The sequence below is a fragment of the Battus philenor genome, unplaced genomic scaffold (genome assembly GCF_028537555.1).
Source record: "Battus philenor isolate CCGP_79_NKW_IND1 unplaced genomic scaffold, ilBatPhil1.0.hap1 SCAF_10, whole genome shotgun sequence".
NCBI lineage: Eukaryota > Metazoa > Arthropoda > Insecta > Lepidoptera > Papilionidae > Battus > Battus philenor.
In genome coordinates this window covers 12,064,249-12,091,076 of record NW_027181662.1, presented here as the reverse complement: position 1 = coordinate 12,091,076, position 26,828 = coordinate 12,064,249, and the positions used below count along the sequence as shown (strand labels likewise).

The 26,828-nt window shown below is 38.8% G+C and overlaps 1 protein-coding gene across 5 annotated transcripts in view; it reads left to right on the top strand.

Annotated features, from left to right (window-relative positions):
- Positions 1-26,828, top strand: part of LOC137924110 (dual specificity protein kinase CLK2-like) — a 70,634-nt gene that overhangs the window by 30,859 nt on the left and 12,947 nt on the right. The window contains exons 1-3 of one of the 5 annotated variants that reach the window (XM_068767449.1): positions 11,334-12,559; positions 21,011-21,137; positions 22,654-23,457. In XM_068767449.1, coding sequence (XP_068623550.1) covers positions 11,529-12,559; positions 21,011-21,137; positions 22,654-23,457 — 1,962 coding nt within the window. In that variant the 5' untranslated portion in view covers positions 11,334-11,528. Of the gene's footprint in view, positions 1-11,333; positions 12,560-21,010; positions 21,138-22,653; positions 23,458-26,828 lie in introns of those variants that run through there. The other 4 variants (XM_068767439.1, XM_068767465.1, XM_068767474.1 and 1 more) reach the window with 4 other exon arrangements.

Genomic DNA, 26,828 nt, shown 5'->3' with positions numbered 1-26,828 from the left:
TATGATGTATGTGACGCGGGTTCAATCCTCGCATTATAATCTAAAAAAAATTAAAAGTTATGTATGTATAAAAATTTAAAGTGTACCGGTAATTGGCTGTTGATGGTAGGTGAAAGAAAATAGCAACTCGGCAACAGAAGAAAAATATATATATTTAATTAAAATGGGTAGTGGGCAGAAGGCCTGGTTTGATTTTACATCGCAGCTCGGTACTCCCCTGATGATGGTGGTAGCCAGCAGCACGATCTCCCAGGACTGGTCAGGCGGCAGCAAGTCGAGAGCAGGGAGCGCCTGTAGTTCATAGGATGTGTTCGTTCCGGTGCAAGGTGATATAAATTCAACCTCAATGATAGTAGGTTATTTTTTTTGTATATAACTCCCACCTGTGAATAAATGTCACAATTATATGTACAATTTGCTCCGCTGACAGTAAACCCCGAGATGGCTTGCGATGAAGGAAGGAAAGAAGCCGAAAGCAGTGGATGTGATTGATTACTGCTAAAACGGAGTTACAAATTGTAAAGCACGTAAAACAAAAATAGGAGAGACGAACAAATAAACAAATTGAAAAGTAATAATGAATACATAATGAAGGAACTATGGACTCAGACAAAATGTTGAGCTCTCACTTTTAGATAAACGCTACTTAATATTAATGTTTTTATAATAATTGTTTAACACTTACCCATTTGGGGTGCGAGGCGATGTAAAGGTTGTAGCGTGAATTAAATGATCATCTGAGAATAAAAAGGACCGGGACGTGAACTTAAAACGTAAATTCGTCACGTAGCTGGTGAGCGCAACCGTCACAAAAAGAGAGTGCGTCAGTGCGTGAGACGTCACCTAGCTAGTGAACGCGCCCGAGGCCAGAGTCCTTCTCCCAGGCAAAGGTTGTAAACTCTGTCCAACCTCTCTTCTTCTTCTCTCTCTTAAACTCTATCCTCTGAATCAATAGCACGCTCCCACGACCCCACGCCACTTGAGATGTACCGTTCCCCGCCAAGGGTTGAACAATTTTTTGCTGTATTGCAATTTGTGAGATGTTTATATTCTTTGGTTAAAATTTTAACGATTTATGGGACGTTATCTTGCAACATTACAATAGTTAGTAAGTATTTACGGCCTTCATTTTAATATAAGTGCAACCATAACTATTTTCCTGATTTCTTTATCAGTAACTTCCATCACAAATAGGCAATTACGTTATCGCCAATTGCCCTTTACACAAACTAAAGCAGTTTATCAATTGCATAGTAGAGAGACGCTTTTTTATTAAAGATAACGCAAACTATTACCTCTATTGTCCAGCAACGTATCTAGATCGAGATAATTTATAACAAATAAAACATTACTGACTTTGATTTCAGCACGGCGTGCAACATTACTTTCAAAGTGAATTTCTCTGGTCTTGTAAATGTTACTTCAATGCAATACAAGGAGTAATGTACACGTTAAAAAGATATACATAGTTCCATAGGGCGGTCTTATCACTCAAAGCAATGTCTTTCAGACAAGCATAATGTGGAAATAAAAAGTCAAGTAGAGGATTGTTAACGTGTCCATACAAACATGCTTATATACATATAATATATATATATATATATATATATATATATAGATAGATAGATAGACACGTATACATACGTTTACTCATACTCATGTATAATAAATACCTCAAATTACATAATTACACAAACAAACTTAAAAAACTAACTTTCTTTATTATTTTAAATATTTAAAAATGTTCCGTTACTACATTTATTTAAACCTTAATAAATACTTGAGGCACAATTTTATTTCTTAAATTAGTTTTATTGTTATGTTTCTTAAATGTTAATTTTTTTTCGTACGACTTATGTATACAACTTAAAAATACTTTAACTTCAAAATAAATTAAAAGTCTAACACTATACTATTAAATTAATTGAATATGAATAATCCAACCTATTTACTCAAAGAACGGTGACCGCAATAAGGAGCCGTTGTTCTCTAGTCGCGTATTTAATGGCGCACATGGTTAGACAAAAGATTGAATACGGTCGTGTAACGAGTTCAAGAGGCGCTCCGCATGTGGGTAATGTGATCGCCGAAATGTGGGCAACGAGACCGAGTGCGGACTTAGCCCGGTACAGTTAGCCCGCTCCTGACTCACGATCGCCTCGAGCCTTTCATCCGCTTTTTTTTATACATAAACATTATACACGCTCTTAAATATTCATGACCATGCAAATGTCAAAATGAAAATGCTTACTAATTTTACTATAAGGACGCGTATATATTTTACGTACTTTTCTAGACGTTTCTTTTATTCTTAAACTATTATTAACCCCAATCAATTTTTATCCAATATAGACTTGACTATATGTTCACTGTTGTCTTATGGAGACGATGAAGCATAATATTTATATTAAATTAAACCCATAATATATGTGCGTATATATATAATATATATGCACATATAACAAGTCATCAGTTTAACTAAATATAAAGCATTACGTAATTTAAAACAAGGCGAGCTTAATTTAAGACATCTGCATGGATGTATTCACTTGTGTTACGCTATCAGAATGCTTGCGATGACTACTTGCAGATACGCACGTGCTCGCAGCACATGCGCTCGGGAAGTTGCGTGACGAAGCTTGGGCACGTTTGGAATCGTAGATAACCCTTTGTTTCGACGCGCTCGGTCGCGTACACTGACGTCGACATTACCCAATCGCTTTATAGCCGGCAGACGCCCAATGCACATTTATGCGTATTAGCATCTTAATATCGACACTATTGAAAATTTATAGCACACGATGTAGCCACCGCTGGTTAGTGTAATCGTTAAACCGGCTAAATAAAGACAAAGCGAGACGACTCCCAGTAGATTATGCTAATTTTAATTCAACCATGTCCTTTTCGGTCAAAAATATAAGCTTTGTGTGACGGCGTTCATACGCCAGCTGCAGGCCGCCGCGTTTCATTAGGACCGTATCACGTTTACGGAAGAACGAACTTATCGCAGCGGCTCATTCTCAAGGGCACACAGGCGTTTGCGAATTTTGGAAGCGTAGCGGCTATCATAACGAACAACAGGTACGAAACGGACGTGCTATTTCAAGTGCGCCCAAATACCAGTCGTCTCTCGAATGCCGCGATCTTTAGGCTGAGCGTTCGCGGAAGTGTTTATCGGACAGCACGCCCGTTTCGTTACCGGTACGCACTTAACTCATAAAACGATTAAAGTCATGACTTGTGCACAAACTGCCAGCAGCCATAAAGGTTTGCTCGTTATTTAATAATGTGTGGTTCACCTTAGCGTCGCAATTGTTTACTGGTAACAAAGCGATTTCTATGTTTACAGAATACCAAAGCAGCTATTAGTAAATAATATACAAAACGAGATTATTTAACCCGCATTTGTATATGCATATTTGAAAATACAATAATTTTTGTTTTATTTTTTGTCGGTTAAAAATACTACTTTAATCGTAATCTGTCTTTGGGTATAGTGATCAAAAGAATATCGACACTATTTTACCCCTAACCGATCTTCAAAAAACTTCGGAAATATGTTTGATATTTTACAATAAAAACTGAATGCGTCGTTGCATCACCTATGCGCTAGATTATTTCACAAGCCCAAAGTTGCGTATAGAGAAGAGGAGTATAAGAGAGCTCGTGCCGTGCGTGGAGCGTGATCACTTTTGATTTCAACGACTGCGGCTCTTTGCGACCTTGATTGCTATCCCCGCGCGGCTGCACATTGTCTGCACTCCGTCGTCGCACGTGACACCGTTTCCCTTTTGTCAAAACAAATATTAATAGCGAAAGTCGTGCCGCAAACTCCTCCCTGCCATGATTAATACTTGAAGTTTAAGGTGTGATGCGTGAATAATACTAATCGCTTAACCTTGATAAAAAAAACGTTTCCGCATTTGATTTCACGCTGGTTGGACCTTGTCTGAGTTTTCCAGATAATTTTTTTCGGTTTTTCTGCCTACATTATGAAATCGACTCAAAAATTGTATTGAATTGTACCTTACCATACGCATACCGATCTTATTAATAAAATCAAATTACCATAGAAAAGACTTTAGTTTGTTTTAAATTATCTATATTTAATTTTTACATATATCACCTAGTGTCACTAGCGTGTATTAATGATCTCTAAGTAAAAACGCTGTCGTCAATTAAATAAAAATTTTAATTTTTACGATCGAGTGCGGGCCTCCCACGTGAGAGTCGTTTTTACATATCGATACAATTGCAATCTCCTTTCTAATCGCCCATCATAAGTGTGACAGCGACCCCGAATTTAAATTATGGGAACGAGCAATCTTGTGTATGAAGGATGACGCGCATCTCGCGGCGTGGACACCTACGCACCACTTCGACGAAACCAACTGTACTGGCGGGCACTGACAGCTTTCTGTCCCAATTACCTACACTTGTTTAATAAAGGCTTGTATTGGGAAAAGCCTGTTTGCGGACTTCGCGTAACTCAACGACTAAGAGCCCATCGCCCGTGTTTGCCTACCTTCATCGCTTTTACCATTAATTAATGAGCAGCTTTACTCTCGTTTTATAGTTTCGAAGACTCCTTATGAGAATATATACGTTTCATTCCGTTCTCGAGCAAAAATATCTTTAAGAAAGATACGACTTCAAATCTATTTATGGCTTTTTACGGTTGAAATCGTGAAAGTATAAACTATACAGCACCACAAGGCCTTGTGCAGTGTTTTATCACTTTATTAATAGCTATTAAGGAGAACAGAAGACATTGATTTTGGTATTACTATAAAACGTATCAAAAGGTTTGAAGTTATTCTCTTCACGATAGTCATCATTCGAACAAGCAACCGAAACCTGTTTTGCATTATTTTTCTTTTGCTATTTTATTTGCTGAGCAACGTAATTATTGTGAATCACGCCCATTTCGTATTTGATACCGACCGTGCGTTGCTAGCAATGCCTGGATGGAAGGCAGTACAGGGAGTGAGTCATAAACTCGTACAGAATCTTTTTTGTGCTTCCAAGAAGCTGCAACGGGTACGTCTTTGTGGAAAAATCATTTAAAAGCAGGTCGACGGACTGAATTCCTCCGTACCACTTCATACGCATGATGCGAAACCATCCTTAGACTAATTAAGGAATATTGATCACGCTTTCTCTTCTTGAATTATTGGAAATGGTATTCTTTAATAATTTTTAGAGTAATAACCATTCAAGCGCGGCGTTAAGTCAGTCGCATAGGAATCAGTAGGCGTAACTGGAAACGGAACAAGTTACGTAATTTAAAAACCACTAAACGTGACAAAATTATCAGTTCTTTAGGTGTTAGCTGGTGCTTCAACCGCTCAAGTAAATTCTATAATGTAGATCTTTACATATCTGTATAAACACTTATAGATATATATTTATGTAGTAAGTTTTTAAAGCCATGTAAGGCGCACAAGGCGTCTGTCTACTACTACACAAGTTTTCGTTCGACGAATTATACGGCTTATCAGCCGACAGTTAGTTACTTCGACAGATCCTCGGCACGAGCTATTTATAAAAATAAAATTTAGGTATAATTAAAAGTTCCGATGTATGTCATCACCATATTGCAGCTGGTAATTAATTTATAACACTATTTTTTTTTATTTGAGTAACAGATTAACGGCCGCCAAAGCTATTACATGTTTATATATGTTATTAATTTTATAAGTGAAGGTCATTTCTTGCAAAAATGAAATACAACCCATAACTTCCTTTTCACCGTTCGTTTTAATTACAATTTTTCTTTTTTTCACTGATTATTTTTTTAAGAGATATTCGTTACTTTAACATTACTAAAACTTTAACCCTACAGTAATGTTTGCTTGTAAAAACGCATTTAATATTTTCATTTTCATAAATGTTTAATTTTTGTTATAATACTACATTTCTATTTCATTTTTTTATGTTTTTTATTAATTTTACTACTAATTGTGTGTTTAATTTTAAAGGGTCAAAAAATTATATTCATTCCTCCATTTTTAAATTGATGTCTTCTTAACCTTTCTGCAATACTTGTAGAAATAAGTTGAATAATCTATTTTTTTAATTGCTTTAATCTGCTGCCAAGCGTGCCTTTGAACTCTTAAATATTCTCAGAAATTCCCGTATTTAAATTAGAGAACGGTCATGCACTGGACCACTTTCAACTCTGCTTAAACAATCGATGTAGTGCTTGCATGAGAGAATAACAGCACAAGAAGCTGTACCGTATGCGTCTATCCATATATTAGGGAATATACCGATTAGTCGCGATTAATCTATAAATACTTAAAATTTTGGTATACTCTGCAAGCATATTTATGTGTTTTAACCACTAATACAACTAATACCTAATTAAAACATGTTCTGTACTATAACTAGATTTACATTTTAAATAAAGTTTATTAATATCTTTCTAAATGTATTTCACATCATATAAGCAAAACGAAATGACCGTGAGAAAACATTATACTTTTATTGATTCTACGACTAATTTCGGCACTGCTAACAACTGTAAACATTATTAAGAGAAAGAAATTAATTGCTATTGAATAAATTAGAAGTTCGTGTTCGTGAACATAATCAATTTTAAACCACCAATAAATATACATAATGGTGCGCTCGCAATTAGAGCCTTTCTATCTGACTACGAATATAAAAAGGTGGAATTTTTCGTCTTCGAATCGATCTTAACTTCCTAAATCGGAGCAATCGGTTCGAAGCGGCAGAATAAATGACGAATCAATTAAGAAAAATGTTCGGTTGTGCGTTGCTTGTGTTTGACCGATTTTGACCTCGATGATTAATGAGAACCGTTAGTTTAACTTACTTCTTATTGCATTAACTTTTGTAATGTCTAACGTCTCTTCTGCTCTAACTTATCCCGCGCATGCTTTAGCCTTTGTTTTTCTAGTTGTTTAATATAAATAAATGCATAAAAAAAGAATTAGCTTACAAAAAGAGAGCGTGGTATCCCCTAAGCTCGAACCGGGAAGTCCATGTACGGTTGCTATTTTGATGGATTGTTTTGATTGTGTTTGACTCGTGCTGACCCGATCAGGTTCTAGAGAACCATTTACGGAGGCGCCTTTATATCATGTTAGTAAACGATGACTTTGTAGTCACGAATTTATATCACAATTTCAGGTTCGTAATGTTCTTTATTATTTTAACGAGTCTCGCTTTCATATGTTAAGTAAATATTTTTTCGTCTAAAAAACACAACACAGCAGCTACTTAACACGCCTAGCATTAAAATTGTAAAATATATATAGTTATGAAGTCATGTATCTCTGTCATAGCTCGTATAATTTCTCACTACGGACTGGTTCCCATGCATTGTTTGCCATGAATATGAACAAACTATTTGGTCTGACGATTTAAAGGAGGCGCGTTCGTCCGATGATCGAATTTTCTAATAAATAATCGAAATCATGACTGAAAATAAATTTCTGTTCGACATTTAATACAGTTATACGTTCGAATTAAACAATACCTCAGATTGAACATGTGCTGAGTGTGATTTAAACCTCACGGTCCTAAGGACGATCAGCGGTGAGTGATTCAGTAAGAATGCCTTTCGGCGACATGTTTTTAGGCCACGAGGTCTCTAAACTTTGAAGAGTCATTTGTGTGTACGTCGCTAATTCATTTACACTCGATTTGTTCTGTTCTGATTATACGAACTATAAATTATAATGGTATATACAATGTCAACAATTTCAAAAAAAAAATAAAAATATGCAAGAATAATAGACATCATCATTTCAGCAGTAAGAAAACATATGCTATATCTTGGAGGTTTCATAAAAATCTTCCAGGTACAAGCCAAATGAATAAATGCGCTGCGCTGAACACACTTGCAGAATCTCAACGTGTGTTGCAGATAAAGGACAAGCAATCGCATAAAATTTACAACCTCGACATTTAAAAACTAAATCACCTTTAAACTTCAGTATCAACTTACGCTCTCTTGTTTTCTTTGAGCTTATGTTGAACAAAAAACGAACTATTTACAGAATTATCGATAGGTCAAGCAAGCGTAATACAGCCTAAGAGCCCGTGGGTATGGAACCATACGAGCGGATGATCATTGTCAGTGACACACATCACCGTCCACTGAGCACCGACCGCTGGAGCCGCGCGTTTATCTCGCACGTAAATAAATATTAATCCAGCCGTGTTAAATAATCGAACACCTTTACCCGGGGCTATCGCTGCGTTCAGAGCTTTAGGCTAGACAAATGCTACGCTTACACAGGGTCCGTTGCTAGATAAACATACGCGACGCATGTTTTGTTTTGGAAACAATTGCAATCTTTGAAAATTTATTCTAATTTTTGTAATTTATTTGTATTTACAACAATTTTTATTGAATTAAATGATACCGATAGATCTATGTTAAATATATGTACATGATTGATGTCACAGCGTATGCATTAAACATTTTTGTTTAGTTTATAAAGAGCAACTGCCGCATCCTTTTTTTGTGGCCAGCTATTCTCGTGAAATCAGCATTGCTAGGCCGGCGGTAGTAGCTTATAATTTTCAATATTACGATAGTTTACGATTTAAAACTACGTTGTAAATGCTTACTAGAATTAAGACTTTGGAATTGTATTGAGCCTACGAACATTCACTTTCACATCTCGTGTACTGCAACAAAAGAAACAGTTAATGACAAAGTATTTTATATTAAGGAGACATTTTATACCATGCTTTAGTGAATCCCATGCCCATGTTTTGTTACTTCCAAGGCGGTAATGCAACTTCTTTAGCTCACAGCGGCTAAGTTTACACTTGAATGGGTTTCTAAAAAAGTAGACTAAATACATTGTACATTGGTGTTAAAGAAAAATTACCAGCAAAGGGATAGTTAGGACTTAGGCGAATTGGTAAAGTGAGATCTACTCTGCAGGTACCAAAAAAAACTAAGTATTTTTTCATGACCCACAAAGAAAGAACGAACAGATAAGTGAGTTGAGGAAACGCAAATTGTCCGTTACAAGGCGCACTGAATTTACTGGCGATAGATTTACTCATAGCGAAGTGTTAAGCAAAGCTTCACAAAGTGACACCGGCCAGTCTTCATCCTATACGAAATAATATGGACACAGTTTAACTGACAACGATTTGTCGCTCTTTTCATAAGCGATTATTTTTAACGTTTCATAAAGGCACCAACTCGTGTCTTCCGAAAGCGCAGAGTTTGCGCAGTTCTCGGTAACGAAACGTAGGCGAAAAAATAATGTTTCCACTTCCAATCGACTATTAATTTAATTTATTTTCGATGCTACAGCTCTTCAACTTTCACCTGCCTTTGACATCTTACGGCCGTCTTATTTGTTGTTGTTTATGATGCAGTAACGTTGTATTCGCAGCATATTCGACAAACATACCTTTTATAACATGACTTAAAAGATACCACTATTGAAATAGTTTTCAATTGCACGGAATCAAATTTTTAAGTTATAAATAATTTGGAAAATATTAGTTACGAGTTATTACTTAGTATATTTCTACACACACACACGCGTAAATCACGATGAAAATTCAAGGACTAACCGAGTTTTATAGCTAGAAAGTATTTACAAAGCTTCCGGTGTACATTCGGAATTATTGAGGAATAACGCATACATATCTATAATTATCGTTGTACTAAATGCATAAATAAAAAAATCGTAGAAAACAGTACACATTACAAACCGCTAAGTTTAGCAATTAAAGTGCAATTATTCCGAAACTAAACCGACCTCATGAATTGCTTTATTCGTAATTATTTGTGGTTTCTTTTGGTATAACAATACTAATAATGTTTTTTATTGTTTCAGGTACTCCATACTGGTTTTTTATAAGCTTGCTTGCTAAATATTAAGGTGAGGCAGAGCCATGCTTGTGATGATGGTACACAGCTCTCTTTCACAAATTTCTCGCATAAAATAAGCATTAAGAACGTTGGTGAGGACGTTCGCCGGGCCAATTAACAAATTCGTGCATTTGCCGCTCAACGGGCGTTAGTGAACGCTCTACATACAACAAAAAATTCGCAACACCGCTTCAGACGAACCTCTCTCCGAGAGAAAATGTTCGCCGCGGAACATTTTTAGTTCATCGTCAAACATCGTATATTAGCCTTTTCTCAGATGACGTATTTATAAAGGACAGTTAGATATATGTTTCCGATAGGTTTCAATTCCTTTTAAAGGATAATTTCCGCGACTAGTTATATTAGTGGCGACATTAGTCGGTGCAGGGCGTGCGAAGAGTGTTGGCGCGAAGGTCAGTGCTCCTGCGATTGCGGCCGTAGTGCTCGGAGTTAGAGTCACAAGTGGTGGACCGCAGGAGAGAGGCGCGGCGGCGGTGGGGCTCCGGCGACGTGCGTCGCCTGCCTCCACTCTACTCAGTTCAGTCGCAGCGGTGCACGCACACCGTACGCAGTTCTCGCGCGCGCTACGAGAAGGTATGCACGCCCGCACGCATGCACTCGTTTCCGGTGCCCGCCGACTGCACGCCGCCGCACAATACTCTCCCTAGCGTTACGCGATCACCCGACTTTAGCCAAGCTTCATACGCTCGGTGCAGCGCTCTAGGTGGCGACAGTGCAGTGCGTTCGTTAAGCGAAACAAACGTGGAAATGTGTTGAACTAGATACTAAACTCGTTCTTAACTTTAAACAAACAGTGTCGGAATTATATCGCGCCCGAGAACAACGCACCGGCTCTTTACTGTCCCGTGATATATTTAATGTAACGGGCCGGACTTGACACATCGGTGCTTGTGTATTGCTAGCTGATTAATAATATTATGAATTAGTTATTTATCTGATAGGATAATTTAATTTCTTCGCCGTTGTATTAATTTTAAGTTCGTTGTCGTGTTCTGGTTAGTAGTAAACGATATCAGCTGTAGGTCCTGCTCTTGTAATAATATTTAGTATTATGTATCGACAACGGTGTTTGTTGAGAAGGGCCGGGGAGGTCGAGGATGTATCGCAGGCCATATGGCAACGGGTAGCCATATTAGGGACGCCATCAAGGCGACACTTGTTGCACTTATACGGCGTAACTGCTCCACATTACGAGTTAACATACAGATGACGTCTTATCGTAATCTATAGCTTAATTATTAATTTTGTCGGTCGCTGTCCATGAATTATTCAAATATTGTTTTGATATCATGTTTCATTGTATGATCAACGCGATAGGTAAAATAAATGCGTAAGAGAGGCAGTCTGCGAGTGTGTTATGCAAGCTGCGAGTGCAAGCGGTCAGGCGGTTCGTTGACCAGCGGGTTACCGCCACCCACCGCGAAGGTCGCGACGCCGGACCAAGACCTCCGACTCCTCCGCGACGAACCCCATGTCAACATAATATCAACAGTTCAACATGTTTCCACCGTGGTTTCGTTTTTTTGCAGGTAGAGTCGATATGTGGTCAGTGTACTCGGTGCTAATAAAAGAACCATTGTAAGCGAATATTAGTTATAATTGCAACATTAGTGAAAATATTGATCTCAAAATGGTGACTTCGAGAATACCGGCTTATTCTTTAAATTCGGAGTTCAACAGGGAGTTCAGAAGTTTCCGTATAACGCGAGCGACGCCTCGGTCTACGCTGTATGCACCCGCCATCGTGCCTATTCACGAGTACCCCAGGGTCAGTGTCCACGAGCGGCGGGAGGCGTTAAAGGCTGCTCTAGCCAAAGCCTGGTCGTCCAAAAGCAGCGACAAGAGAAAGCACGACACGTGGACCGTGCCCAGTGAACAGAGCAGGACGGGCATCACAGCCGCCGATTTCAATCTTAAATCACAATTCAAAAGCGGCGAGGAAGGGTCGCGAGTCGCTCTCGTCAAACACGAATTCGAAAGCAAGGAAGCGGAACGAGAAAAAGAGCCGAGAATCGAAAGCGGCCAGGCGGCCAGTTTTAGTTACGGCCGCTCCACCGGCAACGGAATCGACTCTCAGGAAACGCTAAATAAAGGCTGTGATAAAGGCTTACACAGTAACGACTTGTCCTATAGCGATTACTTGAATAATGTTCCTAAATGTAAAACTAGTTTTGAAAATAACTTCCTTAAGCAAAGCCAAGAAGAGCGCTACAGTAAACGAAACGGGTACGAAGTGACGGCTAAGCGCGTCGACAGAGACATTAACCTGAACAAAGCCGAGTACGGCAACGGCAGCCTGAGCGGCAGCGACGCCTATGACTCTTTGAAGTATTCGCGGACGGCGAACGGAACAGAGTCGGTGCAGTACAAAAGTTACGGTAAAATGGACACCGTTAAGAGTAAATTGCTCAGCACAGATGGTCCAAAAAGCGTGACGTCGTGCAACGGTGAGAAGAACGGTTACCTGGCGGCCGAGCGGCGCAGCGCGAGGGACCAGCCGCGGCTCACGAGCGGGCCCCGCGCGCTCGTCGAGCAGCGCCTCGCTGAGCGCCTCGAGGTCAAGGTCGCCGAGCTGCCGGCCCTCTACCTCGGCGTCGACTCCTGGACGCCCAAGTCCGCCGCTTTCCAGAAGAGCATGCGCGAGCACGAATGGAGCGTATCGTATGTAGTTCCTTATAGCACACCTACTAACATTTTCAAATTCCTCACCATCAAACACATCCTTCCCGCGTATCCGGAGGAGATCCGTTTAAAATAAAGACTGCGCCTGCAGGTTCGGTAAATAGAAAACAAGAAAAGTTTCGATCGCACGTAAAAAGAGAAAAAATCTGAGTCCGCTGCGACCACTTCGTTCTTAGGGTACATCGACTCTGCACTGCCGTCAGAACGGACATCGGTACATTTTCGTTATGCTGCTTTGCAAAACGCGTTACAGATCTTTGATTTAAAGTAAAAGAAATCTGTAACGGAAAGTTTACTTAATTATTTCGAGAATAAACAATATTCTTTTCATTAAAATCAGAAAGTATCGAGATTATTGTTGTTTTATTATGGCATTGCTAATATTCCTTAATTTTGTCATGCGTTCATTAAATGGTCTGGTTAAATTTGTTATTTCGTAAGTATATCACGTGTACTGAAGCATTATTTAGGAAGTTTAGCTACTCGCCTTTGTTAGCAAAGCGTCAAACTTCGACCGCTATCATTTACGTCCTTTTTACTCGGTCAGTCGTAATCAGCGGTTGATTCTTGTGCTTGTAGTATTAGCGCATTAATCTTACAGTGGTACGCCCCTGACTTGGCTATAAATCCAATTATTGTCACGTCACCGAGCCTATTTACCTGAATTATGCGCGCTATGGCGGCGGCCGGGCTCCGACGACCGGTTGTGCAAAGTTCTTGCACAACTACACAATGACTCATAGCCGAACTTAACTCCATCCCGTTGTAGGTTTCTAAACATCCTTCTCTAATTATCGTGTTTAGACGGTTGGTTAAATAGGCCAACACATGCATAGAGTCGTAGACAGCATGCCTTCAATAAACTCTCACACGCTGCCCTAACAATAAGAAAGTGTTTGAAAACACACCAGTTTCCGTTTTTTTCCATTGTTTTCTTGTTAACGCATATTTCTTTTAAATAAATTCCTTTAACATACACAAATATCTAACGGGTGGGCGTCCCGCGCTGCAGATACTTAAAAGATTCGTCTCGATAGCATTTAGTGAATGTTTCAAGGTCTCGTCCTGGTTTATACGGCCCGTTTAGGATTTGTCAACCTGGCAACCGTTCTGACGTAACTCAAAGTTTGTCTTTATATGTTACATATTTCGTTAACATGTCTTCTACGACCGCCTCAAAAAGTTTCCTTTATGTACGTACATGTTATTGCTATCACAGGACTAGGTTTAACATTTGGTTTATGCACGAGGTGAAAGTGATGTTAAGAGTTCGTGGTGCGATTTGTTGCTTTCTCACAGAACACACATCAAAACAATTTCTCTTTACTGGGTTTACATTCGGCCGTTAGTGAACTTAAAAGTATTTTACCTGTTCAATGCTTTCACTATGTCCTTTGGATAAACTTTTAATACGCATTAATGATTATGTATTGTACTGTTATGCAGATAATTTCCAATGTCTCTAAAACGTCGAAAAACTAATTACTTTGAAATGAAAGCAAAAAAAAAATGTTGGTAACTTTATTTACAAAGGCTGATGCCTAATAAAGCATCATGATTAATTGTACTTAAGTAACGTAAGTATATTCTCTAGATTTTTATTTAATTCAATATTCGCCTATGCGCTATTGCTTACTTTTTATGATCTAGGCTTAAACTATGTAGTGATTAGTGACAAATATCGCTGCGAAAATAGTAAATCAAAGGTGTGTCCATCTTGATTTTATATTTCATTGTACTGTAATAATACTGCTTCGCAAGAAACAACCAGTGCTCATGGTTAACATAGTATTTTTAAATAATAAATTGCAAATTAAAGATCAATATATGCCTACTATTTTTAAATCAGATAAAGGTATGTATAGTAAATCGATTTATCGTTAATATCCTTTTAATATTTAAAAAAATATATTTTTTGTTTCACTTGCCTGTCATTAAAATTGCAATTAACTAGTATTGTTTATTTGATTTGTTTTTGTATATAAGTAATATAAAAAAAGATAAAGAATGTTATAATTACGAAGACGAGAAGTTGACATTCACTATTTAGCGGTTATCAAAAAGAACGATATTGAAAAAGACAAATCCTATTTATTACTATACCACGACAGACAATGTATAACAAAAAATAAATAAAACGCGGTTTAATTATTATTACACTAAAAGCTGTTGTTATCTCTTCATAAGCCATATAATAAGGCTTACCAATAACAAAATGGTCGGTTGTACGCTTACAAGTGGATTGAATATCGTTTAGCGACATCGGCATTTCGAACTAGCTGGGCATTCAGTTCGGAAGTTTGTCAAATGTCAAGCTGGGATAGAGCGAGCGCCCAACTTTCACCGGCCCGTGCACGTGTGCGCTATGTACGAAGCGAAGCGCCTCGTCTGATGTAACAATGTCCCCACAATGCAGATGCAGATTACAAGCCAACGCTTATGTCGGAGTATCTACTCGGAGAATTTTAAGGTTCTCATTGCAATACGATACGATACAATACGAGTTGTGAGTAAGATGTGTGTGTATGATATCACCACTACGTACTTTTTTGTGTAGCTTACTTTCACGCTACGTATTGCTGGCCGCTAAGGCTACAATACTTTTTATGTTAATCATTCTGGAGCGTTCTAGTTCAAATTTGAACGCCGATTTGAATTCGGACGCCATCAGTGATGTGGTGACATTGCGTTTTCGACCCTAACGTTGTCCCCGATCACACTCTTGGCTCTTATATTCCCCAACATTAAAAATGAATATATACGTGAGGTAGGTAACTCATCTCTGTCAGCAAATCGCTTACGTGTGTGTTACACTGTTTTTAATGCCATACAAATATCCAGTATTTAAACCCAACGAACATCAGTATGGCCGTAAAATCTAGTACCTTAGTATAATATTATTAGGTGGACATTGCCTAAACCCTCAAAAGTAAAGGCTAATTGTTCTATTTATATCAAATCATTATACGTATACATCAATTTATTTCAACCACTAAGGTTAATTGCGGAATTTATTAATGACTGTATACAAAAAATACCGCTTTTAATGTTAGATTTCAACTGAATTGTCTACCGCCCTAGACTGATTCACTTCAGATATAACGCGATTCATATTTGCTATCTAATACTTAAGAACATTAGGAAACCCTGCAATATCGATTAGAAAAGATCTTTAATCACCAAGTTTAAGGCGCAAGTTAGAAATCAATTGAAATATTATAGCTACGCGCTAAGAAAGACAGTAAAACTCGATAGAGACTCAGTTCCTTTATTTTAATTGTGGTATAGGGGCTTATATAAGTTATTTACTTCATCATCATATAAACCGAGCTCACAGCGAGGCATATGCCTCTCCTGAAGATCGCTACGATGACTGGCCTTACGTTGCCCGCATACTTAACGTTGCAAAAATCGATCGTTGTAGAAATCGAAAGTCACAACTTGACAAGAGAACATCAGCTTTGCAGTATTTGGGCTTTATTGAGAGCTTGCCAGACCCAGCGCATTGGGTGATTCGGTGCCGCCGAGATGCAGACATAGCCCGCAATGGTCACATCACCGACGCGGCCTTGCCTTTTGTACACGATCTGATATTTTGTTTTCTCTACACTTTATAATATTTACTATTTTTAACCCTATATCCAAGTAGGCGTTCTTTACACGCACTTTTGAATCTTTAATTATTTTAACATTGTACGTACGTAAGCAACCATCGACTCGGAATGCATATTGGCTGCGAAAAACCCAAAAACACAATAGTTGTCCTTTTAAAATGAAAATTAGAAAAGTTTGATCTATACATTATAATATTAACCATGTAAATAAGTCAACAGCCCAAGTTCCATATATTTAGATAACATTTATTCTAAATAATAGCATGTAGCTTAAATAGAACGTATCTGTGTGTCGCGTATTTATTATCTAACGCTAATCTAACTACGGATTCTGTAAATCTAATCCCCTTGACCGGTCGCAATTGGAATCGCATTGTGCGCGCGCCGTTAAAGATTTCGTAACGAGTGGCGCTGCACCGAGGGCGATCGATTATGGTCATTGTGCAGCCGTTCCACTCTCGCCGCGATCTGGCACCGCGACGACCTCTGCGCACCTCGTCGCTTGCGCCGATTTCCTTAACTGTCACATTGTCGCTATTGCAACGCGTTATTGGGTCGCGTCACCTTTAATCACTCAACTGTACATTGCTGCTGCGAAACGCCGCCGAATATTACAGTAACGAACTTAACAAAAAGTAAAAACACGCCGCGGGAGCAACAGTGAGCACTATTCCATGCGCGTTAACCGCTTCTAAATATGAAGTACCGTTGTGTTGTGCGAATACCGGCTGTGCTTGAACGTTGACCGCGTTGCAATTTAATGATTTTCCTTCGCGTTTTCAGTATCCGTATTTGCACAATTACCTTAACAGGTATGATTGGCGCCTTGCATTTATATGATTGCCCCCCTAAACAGTGCTGAATTTTTTGTGTCAAAATAGTACTCATACCATTTAACTCTTACCTATCCAACCCAAGGGCGTCTAGAGAAAAAACACTTCTCTTTTCAAATCTTGTAAGATACGTTTCCAAAAGTTTTATTAAATACTTTACACTAAGAGTGTTTCTTACAGACACATTATCAATAAAAGAGTTAAAAAAAACTATGAGTACTACTTTAATTCCTACCTGAATTCAGGAAATTGCAACCAGTTACCCCTTTTATACCATACAGACTAATTAATGTATATGGCTCGAGACAGGCTTCCGACAATTGCTAACCTTTACATATATTATATAAGCAACAAGCTTTTTCAATGACCGCTTTTTATGTTTCCCTCCCGATGAAACGTTTCAAAATTCATTAATTACTTAATAGGCACTGAGTATTCTGTAAACGGTACATGTCGGTTAGGTCATTAGTATTCACTTAGACAATCATTATGTTGGAATCGGAAGTGATAACTATCTACGCTTTTAGAAAATGCCTAGCGACGCCGGCCATCGTGGAATATTTATACGCAACGTCAAATTCTAATTTTGACGGTCAATCGAAAGTGAACTTTCCGGTGTTTGTCGGTCGCGGCGCGCCGAGTCGTACCGTAACGCCGCATGTTGCGCACACACGGAATACACGCCGTTTACATGACTTTAAGCAAAAACTTAAATGTATTTAATACTTAGATTCATTCATACTTCATGATAATACAAAAAAAACTTTTATTATGATTGTTTTGACTCGGAAATAGCTTGCCGCAAAAGTATTCCCACAAATTAGTTCTTAGCTTTCATTTAACAACGTAAATATGATTAATAATTGTTCTGTTCAGTTCAAACCGTGCCTATGATATACTCTTAATGAGTATATGATCAAATTGCTGCTTAATTGTAATTTTTAACGCAGTATGAAAATTTTAGACAAGTCATAACATAATTCACAAAGTTATCTTTTAAAAAAAATATTAGGTAGGATCTTGTACCTTTGGCTACCGAGATATACAAGCGAATAATGAATTCGTTGATTCGGGAGCGACAGTTACAGTTGTACGCTGTCTAAAAAGCAGGAACACAAGAGACTAATGCACATACGCTTACTCTTTCTTGCACTCCGTAAGCATTCAATGTAAATTTAACTAATGGTCAAGCGAAAATAAACAATTTATGGTTTTGTACCAAATTTTTTTACGTACTAACATCAACAGCATCATGTCACTACCTACAACATAGAATGGCACCTACATACTATAGTCAAATGTCTTCGAAAAAATATGTCTCATTTACAATGTGAAGGATCCTTTTTACCACAACTGTTTCTGTTGAGGGCTTTTGCTTAACTAATCTTTTAACATATTTTAAAAATTTAAATAAAAGGTTAATGATGCGTTGTAATTTGCCTAAAATTTTCTTTTCACGTCTTCTAGATAAATTCCGTTACTACCAATTTCTCTTGAGCTTGACGTTTCTAATATTATATCTGCTCTGGTTGTAGCTGTGTTTTTTCAAGGTGAATCGTCTAACAGTCCAGTGTATAGGCCATAGGTTTGCTTAACATTGTGGTCATACGACCGTTTGTGTGCCGTATAGCATGGCTCTCAGAGAAAGCGGCTCTTCGCTTTTACAGTGAACTCGGAACGTACTCCCGATGTGATTGTTATTGTCCCTAACCATAAGAGTGCCTCTCTTACCAGCTTGCCTTGTTAAGATGTATTGAAAAGTAACGGTTATTATAAAACTATGCCAAATTAAATAATAAAATATAAAAACACTATCGGTTGACAGGCAAACAGCGTATAAAGCACACATGTTCGCTGGCCCATTTAGTATGTACTTGTAAAATAGAACGTATCACATATCTTGTGCGCCGAAGGTCTCCAAGCAGCACACCAAGTTAAACGTGTCAGCCGGCGCTAGACAATGTCACACAACGCCCCGCGGTGCAGCTTGCGTGCGATATCATTTTAAAACATCCTCGCGTTTTCCATTGCCGTATTTGTCTCTGAACCATTTACTACTTATCTCTAATACAAGACTTTACAGTTCTGTCATAGACCCGAATTGGTTTACACGAATGATTTTTTTTTTTTAAATAATGTGATGATTCAGTTTTCTACATGTTTTTATCACATCTGTTTATATTTTTCTTATATTCAGAAACTTACCTTTCAAAGAACATGTAGCGCCGTAGTGTTTTTTTTTTCTTACTTTTATGTATTTGACATTTACATATCTATATTGAAACAAATGTACGAACTTAAAACCAGTGACTCGACAAAGTATTCAATTAGCAATCGTCCACTGGCAAGCCCAGTGCTCTAACGAGCTCTATCATTTTGTCGTTTATGTTAGACATGGACTGAAAAGGCATCTGAAGTTTCGAACAACATTTTTTTTATATCTTTTTGAATTGACATACTGTATTCAAATTAAAACATTTGAGACGTCAGTATTTTAAGTTTTAAGTCATTAGAGCTACCACCGACCCAAAATGCTAACCTGCTAAGACAAGCCGGCCGGAAACTCAACAGTTGCTTTTATTGAAGGAAATTTTACAATGTTTGACGTACGCATCATCAATATGTAAATGAGTCAATAATCAAGTTCCACGCATTTCGATCAACTAAGAACTCTTGAGTGCTATAATAAGATTTACTTAATAAACATTCCATTAATTTAAGATTTAAATCTAAGAAAACGAAGGTCAAAGATTCGTTGTGGAACTTTCTTATATATGCGTACATCCAGATCCATGAAACCTTTTATAACATCCAAACGAAAATTAGGTGTTAGTTTATTTCTATTTCTTTTATTTATCATATGTCTGTCACTATTTTGAGTTAGCCTATAATCTTTTATAAGCAGTCGTAATACTTCAGAATTAAAGTGTATAAGTAGATTATTGTCTAATTATATTAGGGGAGCTCGCGGTGCAGGCCGCAGTCGTTGCGGGCTCTGCAATCGCCACGTGTTGTGTTGAAACCGCATCCTAGAAAATATTAAGTTATGTTATTCCCATTTTTGAAGGGGTTATGTTTAAACTTTAAAATTGATTGTGATCTTTCGTTTACCGCGTGCCTTTGCTGGTAAGTTTCAGAAAATGTTTTCATGTGGAATAACTAAAGCATAGGTTCAGGATTGTTCCACAGTTCTATAACTATCACTTGCAAACAGTTAACAAATAAAAAAAGACAAAAAAACAAAGTTGTCCAAATGACATCTCTACGTGACCTCTTAGATATATACAAATATAATTTTTGATGATTGTTAGTTATTATTTAAATTTAAAGAACAAGTAACCAGATTGCGTTTACGGTGAATTGCGGCTCATCTATTTGAATGAAATAACGTGACGTAGATAGGTAGTGTCCGTTCCGGCAGCAGACTGCGATGACAGTTGTTTTGAAATGTACGCTGATGGTGCAAGTGCGGAGTGCAAGTCGCGCGGCCATTTATCCGCCAGTCCGTGCGCGCGCGCAGCACGCGTCGCGCCACTCGCCGCAGCGCAGACCTTGAACGTCCGCGATGATTTTGCAACTGACGCCTCCTGTTACGTTAAATCGCGCAAACTGCAATTACTTTATACAAATTATGCTCGCGACCAATAGTACCATGATAAAGTACAGCGAGTTACAGCAAGTAAATAGTGCTTTTTGTAACGCATATCTCCTCCTTTATTTTGACGCTAATTAAGGTTAAGGAAATTATTGAAAACATAGGGACGAGACGGCGGCGTTGGGCGGCCGTGAGAGCGCTGCTGCACGTCTGTTGTCTCCCGCCCACGGATTCTTTCCACCAATTGGTGGACCCTCATTCCAGTCGGTTGGAACGCTCGCCAACGTTAGTAACGGCTCCTGGATGCTTTAACCTCACCTTAATATCGCCGTGTTACTATTAACCCCCGTTCACTAACCCTACAGCCTCTCGATCGCAAATTTCACAGCTCGGAGCACTCGTGGAGGCGGAGAAATGAGCGTTCCAAAAGATCACATCACCGGCGTTCGCCCACATCACATAGACGGAGAAGACATCATCGCGACGAATCTTCACCGCGGTCACCACCAGAACAGGTGAGTCTTACCGTTTCTTAATTTTTAATTTATGAATAAAAGGCTGTATGTTTTAACCCAACAACACCCAATCGTCACTAAATAGTGTCCACCCAAAAGAGCTCATTTAAACCCAATACCAATGCACAGTACCGTGAACATGTCACTCGCGAACTACGCCCGGAAACAGAATAATGCGTATACGTCACTTGGCTTGTTTGGGCCAACACAGCGAACGGGTTTGTCGTACGAGTGCGCGTGCGCATGCGCCTTCGCCCATGAAGAGGCGCGCGCGAGACGGCGACCTCCTCACGCTTGCGCCCAATCTATTTGTGTTCGCCTTCGTCACGCGGTCCGCCTTTAGTCAGTCGCAGGAGTGAACCGACCGCCCATCGCGCGTCCGCCGTCGCGCCGCGAGAGTAGTCCGCCGCAGCCGGCGGGCGGCCCGTGCGCCATGGCTGTCCCGCCGTCGCGTCCGCCGCCTGACAACTTGCTCTTCCGCGGCCCCCCGCCTGCCTTACCGCACGTGCTGCTCTTGCCCGCCGAGGACACGCAGCACGCAGACTGGACCCTTCTTAACCGGACGAACGCTCCGCCAGACGACACCTTACAACAAATAAACAACGTCGGAGTACCATGTGCAAATTTGTTAGATAGTCAACAGCAAAACCACGTATTCGAGAATGATCCTCCGCCGTCCGCCGGTTTGTTGCGAAGAACTCATAGCTTCGACATATCATACATCTATACCAGTAAATGTGATGACGAAATAACAGTGGCTGCATTTCAGCTCAGACGATCCGAACCAGATCTTTCAAAATATGGAATCTTTGTGGAAACGGAGGTTTCCTTACAATGCGGGCCCATACAACCGCCGCCGCTCGTGCTAAACAACCCCTTCTATGACGGATCCTACGCGTTAGATCCTACGTTACTTAACCAATCAATGATTGTTTTACCCGACAATTATTTAGCATTCGAAGATTCGTTTGTGCCCACATGGGATTACCAACCCGAATTTCTTAACAATCCCCAGTTGAATTCTGAATTGTACTACGAGACATTACCTATTATACCGTCGAATGATCCATGGTCTGTATACGGCCATGATAATACAAGTTTCGACTACTATTCACCGCAATTAGAAGTGCCCTCCGAAGACGGAATACACTATATGCGTTTTAAAGATTTAGATTTTGCTTTACCGCAGTACATGAGTTTACCAGCACCACCATTTGTTGAGCCGTTAACACAAGGTGTTAAAAACAACAATATTTTAAAAACTAACGAAGAAAAATCTACTGAACTGAGAATAAAATCTGAACACTTGGAATGCAACGAAGCTATTTTTGATACCACGGAACCGTTATCACCTACAGCTGTCAACCCAAATGTGCAAAATAATGAAGATGATAAATGTAGTAATGTTGACTCGTCAAAGAACAGGGATTCGTCGAGCGAGGAGTCCTGTAACGCTGACATTTCTAATGACATTACGTCTAGTCTAGCTTATTTACCAAGCAGTACATGTTCGCAGATTCCCAATGACGGAAATGACACAAGTGATGACACTTCTCCCTGTTCAACTGACTACCAAGAAGCATCTGCCCTAGATTTAGGACAAAGCCTCGGTGAACTGTCCAGTTGCGAAGATAGTACAGACTTTTCGCAAAGCAGAGATGATGTATCGCCTGACAAACCTTCTAATGTTGTGTCATGTGAATCCAAAACTGAAATCAACGATGAGCCGCCACCGAAGGCTACCGAAGCTACCGAAAAGAAATTGTCAAAGGTGCCCTTGTCTCAATTACCGTCCATACCCCACGGAAATTTCATTCCGACGAAAGTAAATCCAGCGTCAAGTAGCTTTTCTCATTTGGAAACTTTAGATAGTAGTAAATCGAAAAACGATCGGGCACAAAAGCAAACAGTAAACGTTGAACCTGCAGGAGGAAACACAAAGGATATACCGTCGTGCAATGTTAGCTGCACGAATCAGAATCAACCCGAAGCCGCTAGTAGTATTAGTAACGTAAACGCTAAAGTTTCTATTAAGTCTCAAAAGTTCCCCATGCCTCCCTCTGTTCCACCCGCTTGGCTGTCACAAAAGCCCACCGGTGATCGTGCTAACGTACAGAAAAATGTGCCTCAAATCTGCATACAGAACGCGGAGGGACAAACGAAGGCCGCGGATAAGGGCCCGAAAGCAGCCCAACAACAAGCACCCGCAAAAGGAAGCGAGACAGCTGCTGCTGACCCACAGCCGTCCTGTTCTTTTGCACCGCCGCTACCTCCCCACAATACACAACTGAAACCTGACAAACAACCCAAAGAAGTCGAGGTCAGCCAACATTTTTCAATTGATTTATAGGACATATAACATTAATAATTGTTTGTATGCTAAAATAACAAAATTATCGAAATAATTAGTCGAATTAGACGCGTTCATAACGTGAACATAACCAACGTAGCGACTGCGCAACGCGCTGCCAGCAATACGTTGTGAGCATTGCGCATCTATTTTGATATCAATTTTAGGTCAGGGATTCAATTATTATGTAGGTTTTTTCCCTGATGATGCTCCAACTACTATTCAGCATCGTAATCGTCGCTTTCTAAAGGTCTCAGAATTATTTTCTATTTATATCTAATTTCGTATTCATATAACATGCATGCGAATTCCCGGTTATGTTCTAATAACTATAAAAACCTATTCAAAAACTACCTGTATGTAAACAATGTTTAACTAATTATTTTCATTTAATAAATTGCGTGCGAATAACATGCTAATATATTTATATAAATGTACAAAGTTTAAATTGGGTGGTATAATTGACGGAAATAGTAGCAGCAGCTGGCGTGTGCTATGCAATACAAATGGCGGTCGCTAGATGGCGCCACGTGGCGTTGAAACACGAACAACGCATGCGCACAAAAATAGCTAAGATCACCTTCACCTAGGCGGCAACCGCGGCGTGATCACTGTCGGGCGGGCTCCAGCCGAAAACAAGGAATTTATTGTTTCTCTATATTCACAACTCCACTCTTTACTAAAATTATTTAAATAAATAAAGGAATCAATTTCATGATTTCAAGACATTAAAATAGGTTAACGAATTATATTTTAGTTAAGATAATTAGACACAGGCAAATAACCATTCCGTATATTATATGAATGAACGTTTTAAACAAATAAACTACTTTATTTTTACACGTCTTGTTTTATTTTAACGCGATGGACGGTACTCCACCTTGGAAGACGAACATACAACGCCTTGCTACCATACATAACTCTCGCCCACACATTCGGATCATACAAAGTAATAACTGCAACGTTCACAACAACGTTCTAAGCACGCTAACGCATTTGCCTAATCGAAGCTCATTAAACAGCGGCCGCTCGCAATAGTCTCGAATTGCCAGTGACACGAAATCCCTGAATTGAATCCTGTTTCAACTGGCTTCTATTGGTTATATAGTGACGTGAAATATAAGGCCCCCTACACGCGCGAAATTATGAAATATTATTATATGTATGATTGATATCGAGAAATATGCTTTAAAAAAAAACAAGTGGACAATCTACTAATCCGCTCGCACTAACGCATTTCGTCTAAATAACAATATTCTTTAAATTCAAATGTTAAAATACAAATAAAATACTATTTACCTGTACACATCTCTGTTGGCTCCAATTGCAACTTCTACTAATCATTAATTGCCGTTAATATTGTCAAAAGTCAATAGTCTTCAATGTTGTTTAAATTTCTTTACTGAGCAACACACAGAGCTCGCATTGAGGTATATCGTGTTGTGTATTTCCGATGTTGATCATAAAAATAGCACCTGCGTCGAATATTATTACAATTCAGACTGTGATTCAATATTGCCTTGGAAAACACTGGCAATAAACGGACATTAGCCGGAGTTATCCAATATTTCTGCTATCTGTCCCCTACTCCCTTTAATCACAATTGTGCAAAATCAAAACCGACCACTAGTGAATTATTGTTCAGCTGGTTTTACTCCGACTGTTTTGGTTATTTTTATGTAATGGAAAAGTACATGCCGAAATTAGTCAAAGTATTAAATTAATTATGTGGATCGGATAGGCACACCAGTGCAAGTGTGTGTTAGTTTTTGTTTATTACTAATATTATGAATACCGTTTAATTTAGTTTTCGATTTTTATTTAATAAAATTGAGAAGTAGCCTGGACTGTTCTTAATTATTATTCATATTTCTGATAATATGATTTATTACACATTGCAAATATTTTTATACGTTATCTAAGTAATACATACATATATATATATATATATATATATATATATATATATATATATGAAATAAATTAACACTGATCGCGTAAAAGGTATTAATCGTTTTTAGATTCCTCCATTAGCACTTACGGACTTTGTTAACTGGCGCAAATCTGCCGCACAAAAGTACTATAGTTTTATACTATATTACTTTTGTGCGGGCGGAGGTCAAGTCCACGCGATAAGAAAAGCGATAACCGTGCCATTAATCCTAAGGCGCTTAGCCATCACTGACTAATGCGACCGCGTCCGGTGTTTCGAAGCGTGCCCGTCCTTTCGGTGATGCACGTTCTCTTCCGGGGACCTTGCCGCAGTAATCTGCGAAGCACATTGATAACTTTTACCAACGACGTCGACGCTCCGGGAAACAACGTGAATTATGTTTCCTCCGTTTACACAGCTTACTGTCCACGCTAACGGTTACTTACAAAACACTAATTTACTTACGCGAGACACAATATAATTGTATAACAAAAATTCACTAAACGTACTCACCCTATTAGGCGGACTGGTATAGTCAGTGATAACCCCGTGTTCATTTGTGTATATATTCTTATCGTGAAAATGTTATTTCATTTGTTATCGTGTGTGGTAATAATTGATAAAAAAAGCATTTGTATTTAAAAAAAAACTGAATGCCGTCTTTTCTACGTTCTGTAACATTATCTTATTAATAAAAATTAGCTTTGCTAACAAAATTAACCGGTCAACCAAGTAATAACCCAAGTAATCTACGCAGCGCGTATTTACAGCATTTAGGTTCAACTTTATACTATTTAGATTTCCAGTCATTAACATATTGCACCGTTGCATCGCACCACTTTGCGTCAGATACCTCGCATGTGTTCGATTTGTGCCTTGGTACGCCCAAGAGATAACAATAGCAGTTAAAAGGCCTAATAGACTCTCGGTTATTAACTTATCTCATTTACTGTTTGTTTCCGCTAAACAATTATTGTCGTCTCTTTATCGCAGCCGTTTCAGGAGATATGTTCATTTTTGTTCCGAAAGATACTTCATCGAAATAAAGTCCTGATTGCCAAATATTATGTTAAATATAGTTGTAACCATTGTTGCTTTGCCCAATAGCCAAGTAAGATGTTGTTCAGTGTTAAAATTCATAATCTATATAATAAATTCGCTTCTAAAATAATATATGCTATTATGACGTAATAAAATAAACTTTTGTTTACACGTGGCTTGAAGTGTCCCTTAGCACGTGGCGCGAATGAGTACCAAGACTCGCGCGGATAAATCCTGTTAGAACTAAAGCTTTCATTAAAATTGTTAGCGTCGTACGCTTTACAGTCTTAATTGGTTTGCTACAGTAAAGTTTCCTCAGTTGACATTTAGAAGCGGTCTGAAACAAACGTGTGGAAAAGATTTTTTT